The sequence below is a fragment of the Carcharodon carcharias genome, chromosome 17 (assembly GCF_017639515.1).
Source record: "Carcharodon carcharias isolate sCarCar2 chromosome 17, sCarCar2.pri, whole genome shotgun sequence".
NCBI lineage: Eukaryota > Metazoa > Chordata > Chondrichthyes > Lamniformes > Lamnidae > Carcharodon > Carcharodon carcharias.
In genome coordinates, this window is record NC_054483.1 from 92,713,761 (window position 1) to 92,726,407 (window position 12,647).

The 12,647-nt window shown below is 43.3% G+C and overlaps 1 protein-coding gene across 1 annotated transcript in view; it reads left to right on the top strand.

Annotated features, from left to right (window-relative positions):
* LOC121289678 (kinase non-catalytic C-lobe domain-containing protein 1) overlaps window positions 1–12,647 on the top strand; it is a 278,354-nt gene that overhangs the window by 180,903 nt on the left and 84,804 nt on the right. Inside the window, exon 20 of the mRNA XM_041209301.1 lies at window positions 7,319–7,554. Coding sequence (XP_041065235.1) covers window positions 7,319–7,554 — 236 coding nt within the window. The remainder of the gene's footprint in view (window positions 1–7,318; window positions 7,555–12,647) is intronic.

Here is a 12,647-nt window from a genome sequence, read left to right on the forward strand (position 1 = left end):
TGGAATGGATGACTGCTGTGAACCAGCAGCCAGCCCCATCAACTCAACCTAAAGGCAGACCCAGTGCTGTGCAGTTCACTAAGGATGCTGGAGGTACCAAGAGCTCCTTAGCACCTTCATTTTCCTCCACCTCCCCAGCCCCTCCACTGGAGCCCTCATCTGCTGCACACGTGTCAGTGACCAAGGCTGCCCATGCAGAGATGCAGAGGCTGAGTTTGAAGGAGGTCCGCAACGGGTACCTGCATAACAAGGCAGGCCATCACGATCCTCATTGCCATTTAGACAGAGAAGTGAGCAGCCTGCCCCCTCCTCCGAGGCAACACAGAGGGCACTTCGTAGGAGTGTGCAAGAGTGAAAGGCGTCATCTCACCTCAAGCACTAATGAATTCACCATGGTTGCACTTTTCACATTGTATTTAGCACACCTGAACACTTCTTGAATATATTTACTTACTCTTGTACATGACTTGGTGACAACATTATGAAGTGCAGTTCCTAGCATTAACAATGAGGGTGGCATGCCACGGTCCATCTCGACGTGCCATCAGAAAGACCATGGTTGTCAGATAATTTGTGATGCTTCAGAGGGCTTCTTTCTCTGCGGTATGACATAGATTCACTGTTAAAGGGCTCAAGCACTGAAATGCTCCTTGTATCTTTGTTTGTCCATCCAAACTTGATTTTAAGGGAGACTCAATGATCAGACTTCACAAACAGATGCAGGGCAGCTGAAGGAAAGGCATTCATCTGCACTGCAGTGTTATACATTGGCCCAGGTATAGGTATCACAGCTCGAGAGGCCATTTATTGTCCAGGTAATATTGTCATCTGCTGTGCCCACTCCTTTGGCTGCATTTGCATTCCAGGTGTCACAGGATGTGCTATGTGTGGTGAACAGAGGTCCATGGAAGCCAAGACTGTTGCATGTGGCACCCACGTCAGAAATTGGACCATTGGCCAGAATGGATGGTGCACAAGTTCTTTCAAAGAGCTTTTATTGCACAGTTATGGGCTCCTCATGCATGAGTTGCTTTTTTTGCATGTATGCTACAATATACAACCCTATCAGCAAGTATGGGGTTTGGATTATGATGTTGGGTCATCATAGTTATCTCAGCGTTGTGGGCATGGTTTAATTATTAACAATTTGGCATCATGGGCCTCTCATTTACAGCCATTGGTGTTCATGTGAGGAGGCCAGGTTGTGAATGACTTTTGACCATGTTTGTTTGCAATATGATGAGGCCCATGGTTAGGATGGGGAGAGTTTCAGCAATATTAATGTGACTGAGTCCAACTTAATGTTTATTGCTTCCTTTGAGTAAATTTGGAGTCAATGTACAAGCTACTTTAGGTGGAAGTATGTCACTAGGGTCTGGCTGATGGCAATTGTGATATGGAAGGACCTTTTGAGAATTTATTTTGCACAAGGACTCCCCTGGCAATTATCCCCTCCTGCACAGAGTCAGCCCTGGTTATATAACCATGCCTTCCAGCTCCACTGTCATTGGTGGCCTCCTCATCCTTTTCGGAATCTTCCAAATGGATAGGGGCTCCCTCTTCCTCCTCATCTTCCTCCTCCTCAGAGATTGGAGCTCTGCCCATGGAGTCATTGCGCAGCAAAGGGGCGTATAAATCGATGACAATGTTATGCAGCAGGCAGCACATCACTACTGTTCTTGATACCCTTGCTAGGGCATATTGCAGAGCTCCATCTGAGTGATCGAAACACCTGAAGCGCACCTTTAAATGCCAATTGCCTCTTGCTGATGCCGCTGGTGGCAACATGGCTGCTGTTGTTCTTGTGCTCTGCAGCCGTTTGTGGACTCCCAAAGGGGGTAATCGGCTAAGTTCTTAAGGGGCAGCTGTTGTCCCCTAAAAGCCAACCACAGATTTGCACTGAGGGCGGAAATAGCTGAAGGAGATGGGAACTCCTTAGTATGGAGGTGTCATGATAGCTATCAGGGAACCTTGCCAGAAACCACCTGTATATTGGTTGAGTGGAAGGACTTCTGGTTGACCAAGAAGTCCGCATTTTGAGCTGCAGCGTTTATGGCAACATGGGTGATCAATAACACCCTACACCTGAGGGAAACCTGCTCATTGGGCAAAAACTGTGGGTCTCTGCATCTCAGGTGCCAAATCTAAATGGAAATTCTTTTGATCCCCGCATGAGAAAACGGGGCACTAGTTACAGCCTTAAAGCAGCTGTGTGTTACTGACTGGGATATACCAGACAGGTCTCCTGATGATCCCGGGAAAGGATCCTGAGGCATAAGATTTGAGAGTGTGAGTTACCTTCACAGCCGCTGGCACGGCATGGGGGTTGATGGATTGTGGCTTGAGGTGCCTCTGCACCATGCGACACATGTCTGTCTCTGTAAAATGTGCATGCGTGAAACAAGCTGGGAGGGGGCGGGCCCCATCACCCCATTCCTATCCCTGAGAAAATGGGAGGTGCCATGTTCGGGGGGTGGGACTTACAATTTTTTGGGCAGTTCCGCTATTTTTGCCTCAGTGGAGAAGCACTCTGTCAGAAAATCTGGGCCAATGTCTCCGACCCAATGCCTCAGCAACTAGGCTTCCATCTCCCCAAAGCATGTGGACAATCCCCAATAGAATATGGACTGGACATGGCTGACGTGGCCATCTGATGTACAAGTGGCACCTCAAAGCTTTGCCTGGTTGCAACTGCAGAAATCCTGACCAAACCATGGAGTCCATAATCACATCGTGTCCTCAAACTTGGGTGGGAGCAGCAAGCTGGAGATACACTAGCTCTCCAGCAGGGCATTGGACTGGTTAGGGAACTTGACATTAAAACTGTGACGGCAGCTTCTGCTGCTAAAGCCATACAAGAGAAAGGATTACATTGCTGGTGCTCTATGTGTGTACATTGTGGTGACAGACAGACAAGTAATTTGATAAAAGCATCTGAAACTTTATTTTGAGGATAAATTTGGTGAACCTAAACATCATAGTCCATGGGCAAAACAGATAGTTTTCTACAGGATATTTAAGGAGCATTAATTTAGTCATCATGCAGTTATGTATTCAAGAATGCAGCAGCATCCAGTTTAGTTGCCATGAAAACACAAGGGTATCCTAGACAACCAGGGTTAGATAAATTGTAAATGAGAAACAGAGTACAAGTACACCAATTTGTGTAGCTTTCTAAAGAAAGCATTTATTCGGATTAATACAATATTAATGTTTCTGATCAGTCTTGCATTTTATAGTAATTAGGAACTAATTCTCCATTTAATTTAACAAGATTATTTGATACACATTTTTTAAAGCATTAGCAATATATTAACATTATGGACCACATAATTTATAACCCCAGATTTGCATGCAGTCAATTACATAGTTTGATAGATTTTTATTGTAAGTTGTTGCAAAGATTTCCCTGAGCTGTTGCAAGTCAAATAGATGTATTTCATCATAAAATTATATGGTCTCTACTTTATGAAAACTATACTTATTTGCTGGAAATACATCAAAAAGCTTTTCCCTATAATTTCAAAAGTAATTTCAGCAGCAGGACAATTATTGAACATTTTGAGTTTCTATGTTACATCGTATAAAAACATAAACTATTGTAAAGCAGTGGTCCTAATCAGACTATATATTTAAACTCATAACAAATCTCTGTCCTTAGCCATCAATTGAAATAGGTACACCGGCATAGGTGACTGCAAAGCTGTGACTTGAGCATAGGTTTAATGTGATGAGGGTGAAATTTGTTTAGGAAAATACTTTTGATGAACACAAATATTAGCCAGAATAATGATGGATTCAACTTAAGGAGTTGAGTGTAAGTACTGCATAAATGAAGCAAAAGTTGGTGGCACAGGCTACGGATCAACCGTGATCTTATTGCACAGTGGAATAGGCTTAAGGGGCTGAATGGCCTATTCCTACTATTCTGCTAATGAAGTTGAAATAGCTGAGGATGAAGTTTGAAAAGATCCAGGAGTGTTATTAGGTTGATGAGGTACCTGTCCAACCAATGCCAAGCAGTTATCAACAGAACATCAATGTTGAACTGCACAGTCAAAGCAATAAAGTAGAAATTATAAGATGGTTTGATCAAACTACGCCTATTAAGTGCAAATTTTGGCTGCCCATCTCAATTTGAACTATTTACTTCTATCTCCCTTTTCTATTTCTCTTGGTCCATCTCAGAACATTCTGTCCTGTCTCCGCCTCCTCTTGTCATGAAAACTTTCATTTCTTTCCTCATTTTTATTTCCACTCTCCATTTCAGGATTAAATCCGCTTGGGACTTCACTCTGTGCCTTTCTTGGCATTTTCTGAAAGCAACATCACTGCCTCTTCATAAGCAGCAACCCCATCTGCCCATCCTCTTCTCTCAAAAACCTCCCTATCCATCATGCCCACCCCACCAACCTGCGTTCCATCGCAGTTATCCACCCGCCACTACTCCCTTAGATTCTGAGTGAATCACTCGCCATCTCCTGCACATTTCCTTCAGATGGTCTGTTCACTCATGAACAAGGCTATTGCCATCCACAGCCTTCTTGTCGATAATTGTATTGAAATCCTGGCTTTGACTGAAACTTACCCAATCTGTGCCAACATCTTACTCCTTACCAAAGCCTTCTCACCTAGTATACTTTTCACCACTTGCCCCCTCCAAACCGCTACAATGGTGGGGTGCATCTTAACACCAGGTCATACCTTGATCTTTCCTCCTACTCTTGTGACAGCTTCTCCTTTGAGTATTTCACTTAGTTCCATCCTTCTTAACTCCTTATAATTGCTGCAGCCCCAACACGAGATAACCCAGCTCCATTCCAACCTGAGGCTCTCTAGAAAGGACTTCTCATCTTTAATGAATTCAGTCTTCATCTCAGCTGCCCTTTTCCACTCCTCCCAATTCACTGGGCTCCTGTCCTCCTTAACTCTTTCCCTCCATATAAACTGTCCTACCAATATTCATGGTCACCCAATTGAACATGCTATTATCAGCGGTCTCTTTACTCCTATAGCCTTGGTCATTGACAAGGCCATTTCTAACCAAGGCCATTTATCCTTCACCACCTATATCACCCTATTCCTTTCCACCTAACTTCCACTGCATCTGTCCTTGGGAAAATATGTTGCATGTGAAAGGGTGACAAAAGAAAAGACATTGTGTCAACATTAGCGCAAACAGATGATAATGAATCAGCAGTCTCTTTTGCACTGTGCCAGAAAATCAGATGCTATCTAAAACTGGGTGCTGATTCACTAGCACGTATTTTACACTTGCCAAAGACAAATTTAACCCCAAGTCTTTTTTTTTTGTCACCCTCTTACATAGACACTTATTGTCACTGTAAGCTTTTGACATTTTAGTCTTATTCAGAAAAGGTGTTGTGCAGGAAATTAAAGGAGGTGAAGAAAATATTACCTCAGTGCAGCTGAGTTCAGGTTTAAGATAAAGATTGAGAAGGACATATGTAAAACAATTCCCAAAGTAAACATTTTAGGAACTGATTTTAAGGGGATGTGAACACAGCTAGGAAAAGTAAACTGAAAAAAGTTACAGATAAGCTTAGGAATAACATTGAAATTGTTTAAACCTTTCCTCCTTTAAGGTACTCCTTCAAATCTACTTCTTCAGAAATAGGGCTTTAAAAAGTATTCCTTGATATATTTAAGAATAATAACTTGGTGCAATTTAATTAATACAGCTGAAGATGGGTTTATCTCAAAAAATAAGCATTTTTAATCAGAATATCTACTCCCCTACATATATTACTGAAAATGATTTTCAAAAAACTATACATGACCGTTTGCTAATTACATTGGCCTGCATTGGTCAGCTTCTAAGAAAATTAAAATAACATTATATTCAGCTTTTAAAATGTGCCTATTAGCATCCTTGTGTCAAATAAAATAGCAAATTCATTTTATCAGCTTCCTGGAAGGCCTGCCAACTAGCACAGATAGCAAAAACTTGCCGCGGTGGTTAATTCAATCTAGGGGTAGCTTGATCAATTTTGGGGGTGGGGCCAGCTTCTGCTGCAATGGTTTTAGCTAGCGCAAAAGATAGGGGAAGATCAGTTTGCATTGAAGCTAAGTGAGCTCAAAATTTTGCGATCTTTTCTGCTGATGGAGAATAGTCCATCCTAATGACAGTGCAGATGTACAATTGGAAGCTCATCTTGGGTTCATATATGACACCAAGGTTGCCCATAGTCTAGTTCAGCCCCAGACAAGTGACAGGAGATGGTTGGAGTTGGTGACTAGGAAACAAATTTTGTGGCGAGGACCAAAGACAATGACTTCAGTTTTCCCAATATTTAGTTGGAGGAAATTTCTGTTCATCCTGTAGTGGAAGTGGGACAAGCAGCCAAGCAATTTAGAAACCATGAAGGGTCGAAAGAGGTGGGGATGGGGGTAGAGCTGGGTGTCATCAGCATATGTGTGGAAGCTGATGCTGTGTCTTCTGGTGCTCTTGCTGAGGGACAGCATGTAAATGAGAAACAGGACAGATTCTTGGCAGACACCAGAGGTAACTGCACAGGAGCAGGAAAAGAAGCCTTTGGAAGTGATTCTCTGGCTGCGACTGGACAGTCAAGAATGGAATCAGCCTGGTAAACGATGGAGAGGTGTTGGAGGAGGATGGTATACTGAATTGTGTCAAAGCCAATAGACAGGTCAACAAGGATAAGGAGGGATAGTTTACAGTAGTGAATGCATTTCATTAAGTACTTATTTTGTTATAAAGCTCTTTGGAACATTCTAGTGAAAAGTGCTATATGAACACATATCCATATGCCTGGCATCACCCCTCCCTGCCCCTTTAACCTCCTCTATTTGAACAACACTTCGAAATTTCTGTATTCCTTCAATTCTGGCCTCTTGCATGTACACGATTTTCTTCACTCCACCATTGGTAGCCATGCCTTCAGCTGCCTATGCCATAAAGTCTGGAATTCTCTCCCTAAATCTCTCTGCTACTCTTCCTGTCTCTCCTCTTCTAAGGTGCTCACTAAAAGCTACCTCAGCTTTCCAAATGCCTCCTTTAGTGGCTCAATGTCAAATTGAAAATCTTTCCTGCAAAGCTCCTTTGAGACAGTTTACTATGTTATGCACTATGTAAATGAAAGTTATTGTTTATTTAAATATATATCCATGTGTATATTATATATTTTTTTTACTTTGGCATTTACACCTAAAGGTTGCAAGAGTTGTGAAACTGAAATGCTGGGGTATAAACAGAGTTGGCATCTTTACTATTTCCAGTCAAGTTTTAATATGCAAGTTTGGACTGCTATCAAACTATCTATTATTTATGTTTCAGATCAAAGGCCGCTTCAAGGCCAAACCCAGAGTATTTCAACACCACACTACAAAACACCGTGAAGATAAAGAAAACACTTCCTGTGCATGGGAAGCAAAGAAGTAGTGAAGATAATTGGGAGAAAGCAGTTAATCTAGAAACCAGAGAGATGTGCAGAAAAGCTCAGTTATCATCAACAGCATCACCAGAATGCATTGTTTTTAAAGCGAACTATCTTTCTGACAATCTGTATTCAGGTATTATGCAACATCCAAATGAACTAATTAATTGATTTAAAATTGGCATGGATCGATGTCTCTGCCTTTTGTAAAAGTAATTTGAAATAATAGATGTTTCAGAAAAATGATCAGTAACACCTGTTTCCCCGCTCATATGCACATAGTTTATGCAATGTCAAGTAAAAACAGCTGCACTGTGTGTACCTGCAAAGCATGTTCACTTAACCTCTAGTTACTGAGAAATAATTAATTACTTAAATAATATTTAAATCAAGATGCCTCTTTCCCTGTAGACACAGGTTCATTCATTCGTTCATTCATTCATGTGTGCTCTTTCCAAAGACAGGTCTTTGGCTTATTGTCTGCTGATGCTTCATCCTGAGCTTCACCTAGAACTAGGGGATAGAGTTTAAAAATAAGGAGTCTCCCATTTAAGATGGCGATGAGAAGAATTTTTTTTTCTTTCAGAGGGTCGTGAATCTTTGGAATTCTCTTTCCCAGAGAGTGGTGGAAGCAGAGGTAGATAGAGTCAAAGGTTATCGGGGGTAGGCGGAATATGGAGTTGAGGCCACACTCAGATCAGCCATGATCTAATTGGATGGCGGAGTAGGCTGAAGGGACCAAACGGCCTACTGCTCCTGATTCATGGGCAGGACTTTGCCCTTGGCAGGGGTGCTCGGCGGGGATGGTCAGGAAGCTGACTGCCACCCTTGATTGGCTTCGCACTGCGATTTCACACTGGTGGGCTAATTAAGACACACTCAGCGTGGAACACAAGCGGTAGCGCTGCCTGTGCGGGTGGGGGGGGAAGGAGGGCAAGCAGCCTAGCTTGATCTTCACGCATGTGCATGAAGGAGCGCCTCAATCACCCTGAGGCACAGAGCTGCCTCCAGGAGATGAAGCGCGGTTTAAAAAATAAATAAAGGAAATAAATTTGTCATAAATCATGTCCCCTCATGTGACTCTGTCACATGAGTCAGGAGGTGTTTTTAATTGAAAAATATAAATTTTATTTGATGTTTATTTTCTTTAGGAAACCTCATCCTGCCCGTGGCTGCTTGGCCTTTTTGCCTGCCCGCCGACTGGCAAGTTGGATGGGCAGCATAAATTTGAATTTAATTAGCTTCTGAATGGCTTTAATAGGCCTTTTAATTGTCAGCAGGCATGCAGCCAACTCTGGCGCATGCCCACCAAACAAAATATCACGAGAATGCGCAATGCTCGCCCAACGTCATCGCATGTCATTTTACACTTGGGTGTGTCGGGCATGCCGAGCGTAATATTCTGCTCCATACGTATTTTGTCAGTGGTAGTTTGCCATTTCCTTCCACTCTCGGGTAGGGTGAGGAGGCAGGTCTCTGGTGTACCTCAGCCAGAACAGGAATTGAACCTGCACTGTTGCTGTTATTCTGAACCATACACTAGCCAACTGAGCTAAGCATCCCCAGACACAGGTTATTCCAGCTTAACTATTTTGAAAGTTTATGAACAATAGTGAAAACACACAGAGCACATAGTTCAGATGGATCTTTTATCTGTGCAGTTGTCCAGATCCAGGACATTATTTTCAAATATCTTGCCATGAGATGCACTCAGTGGTGGCAAAATTCAACTTCAGTAGGTTGGGAAACGAAGCAAGAGGAGCGAGGTAGTAGATGGCTACCCATCATGCACCTCACAATGGAAAAAGTGGTGGAATCAGGTTCAATTGTAACTCCAAAAAAGCAAATTCCATATAGAAAAGAAAAAATTTGTAATGCGATGGGAAAAGAGCAGGGAATGGAACTAATTTGGATGGCCCTTTCAATGAGTCAGCACAGACACTATGACCTCCATCGATGCTGCATGCTTCTATAATACTAATCTATAATTCATACTTTGACAGATTTGTGCTAGTTTTAAAATAAATGCCCCACGTTCTGTGCCTGTGCCTTTCTAATGGGTGAAATATGCATTTGTTGGCACGTGTGTATAAAGAGATGAGTCACCTCTAAAGAGGTGGATTTTTAACAAATATTACAGAATATTTGTATATTCTATTATAATTTGTATATTGTATATTACAGAAGACTGTCATTAAGGTGGTCAGCCCATCTGGGCTAGTAGCTCACTGTATCAAGGGTTGTTTCACATTTGTAAACATATCATGGATATCATGATCGGCTGTTAAGGCTACAGAAGTGTAGGCAAAGTCATGTGCCTCCCTCAGGGATGTGCTCCTAACCTCAGCCATTCGTATAATTTTGGCAGGCCACCTGCCGTTGTCAGGGAATCCATGTGGAAAGGATTTGGAGATTGGCTGCACCAGAACTCAAAGGCCTGCTGCTTGAAACTGGGCGGCAACTTCAGTGAATCCCGTTGAAACAGGAGAGCAGAAATTAAATGTAAAAAAAAAGAATAATGGGGCAAAATTTTCCATTCTGGAGACTAAGCACGGTGGTGGGCGGGAAAATCAGCACGATTCCCGCTGAACGGCAGGTCGGATGAACTTGTGCGATCTTCAGATTTTCAGCTCGTTAATTATGCATCAGCAAGGGGTTCATCGCATCTTGTGGTGGAGCAGTCAGGAATTCTTCTGTCCCGCATTACCTCATGGGCTCGAAGGTCCTGGCACCATACTTAAATGGTACCTGGACAGATAATCAGTGCAGGCCAGGTGTATTGTGTCGTTCAAGTCGTCAATGGCATCTAAAAGAACCAAACTTTCTGCTTCACGATTCAGCGAAGCCTCCCTGGGGATTCTCCTCCAGGCCATCCAGGAAAGGCGGGAAGTCCTCTTTCCTCAGAATGGCAGCAGGAGGTCCTCTCACCTGACCATGCCAGCCTGGGAGAAGGTCGCCGGGGAGGTCAGCGCCCATGGGAAACAAAGAAGGACCGCTCTGCAGTTCAGGAAAAGGATGAATGATCTGATGTGCTCTGCCAGCATAAGTGAAACTTCTACCCACTCCAAACTCACACTCTCATAAGAGCATCAGGCAATCTAAGAGTTAGTGACCACAGGGATGTCAAACACTATCAGCAGGTGGGACATCAGCACTATGTGTCTGCCAGCCACTTTAGGCTCACCGTGTCATGTAAGTTCTGGCACAAAGAGCATTTTAATCCCTTACAATGGAGGGCTCAGCACACACAACAGGCATACATGCTTCTGAACTGCTCTTTCATCTGTAGTGCTCATCCACCTATCTTTATGCAGGAACAAGACTGGAGGGGGGACCCAGAGTTGAGGGCATGTGCCACCCATGAGGAGCAGACCGCAGAGCTTGCTGGATTGGATAGGGATCATTCCTGTGCAGAAGGTGAGATTGGCCTCCCCCAAGGGAGGTAGTGGCATAGTGGTATTGTCTCTGGACTGGTAATCCAGGGACCCAGGATAATGGTCTGGGGACCTGGGTTCAAATCCCACTACAGCAAATGGTGGAATTTGAATTCAATAAAAATCTGGAATTAAAAGTCTAATGATGACCATGAAACCATTGCCAACTGTTGTAAAAACCCATCTGGTTCACTAATGTCCTTTAAGGAAGGAAATATGTTGTCCTCACCTGGTCTGGCCTACATGTGACTCCAGACCCACAGCATTGTGGTTGACTCTTAACTGCTCTCTAAAGAAGGGCAATTAGAAATTGGCAATAAATTCTGGCCTAGCCAGTGATGCCCATATCTCATGAACAAATATATTTTAAAAAACAAGTCAGTGAGGGTCCATCCAGTATACATCAGCCACATGTGGACAATGACTGTGAGTGACCTATAATGTTGGAGCCTGCCTAGTCAATCACTAATTATCTTCTCTCTATTCGAACTACCAGCAAGAAAAGGCAAAAGAAGACTTCTAGCAAGCGCCTCAGTCCCAGCCCCCAGACCACCTCAGATGAGGATGCAGAACACCCATCTGATGAAGATCATCACTGTGTTTGCCTTCACCCTCCACCAGCACAGAAACATACACCTCTGGAGTCGGTCCACATTCACAACCTGGTAATCTCCTCACAGACACATGTCCATAGCAGGTGGCGGCAGTGACAGCCAAGGTCCCTAGCACTCGGAGGACTGCTGGAGATCAGGCCCTGCTGAGTCCAAGTCTGATGGCGAACCTCTGGAATCAGTCCTGAGAGAAATGTTGGGAGATACAAATACAGATACAGGCAGAGGAACATCAGACAGAGTTGTCAGAGGCTGTCACCTGACTGGAACAATGAACTTCAGAATCTTTTCTCCCAAGTGTACTTTGCAAAGGCATTTATTTTATGACAGTGAATTTTTGCGAAGAGTAGAATTCATCATCGAGCACTGTAGGTTTTTATGCCTCCCTGCAATCAGTTTTCAACTCAGCGTTTAAGGCTGAACATTATTCATTTCTTATTCCCAACTCTCCCCATGCATGACACTGAACACTGGAAGTTAGTTCCACTCGGTGACATTAGATATGTTTACTAGAGGAGAATGGATGTGTGATGTCAGAGGTGTGTGCTCATCCTGATGAAGCCGTCTACTTACCTGTGAGGATTTTACTTCGCTCCTGAATGGCTGCCTAGTGGTGCTTTACAGAATCCTTCTGTAAAGGCACAGTATGTAACTTGATATGGAATTCATTGCATGACTGTGCACTCATTGACTTAGGATTCATAGAAAGGATTGGCCTTCATGAGATGGACAATGTCAAGGACTGTAAAGCTATGAAAGTGATGCTTCAGCACATCTCCTGAGTGCTCAGCGGGATCTATGAAGGGAAGAGGTTGTCATTGACTGCTATGTCAAACCTGACTGGGCCATGTTTTTCCCAAATGCCAAGGAAATGCAAGATGTGGACATTGCAGGTTTCTGAAAAATGCAGGGCCATGAGTTTTTGTAAATAACCAAACAATGGTCCTGCTGAGCCACTCGTTGTGAAGAAAATGTGAACCTAATTCAAAACTTTGGATGTTTGCTGTCGAGTAACAGGTCATTGCGTCCTGATGTCAGAAGGCATATTGGGGCTTGGTTTCAAGATGCGGCCTGTGCATTATTCATTCATCAGAACTGACATTTTCAGAGATGTCGCTGTCTGGATATTGCTTTCTTGAGACAGTCAAGCGCTAACCATTGTTGAACATTTTCCCTGTTAGCTT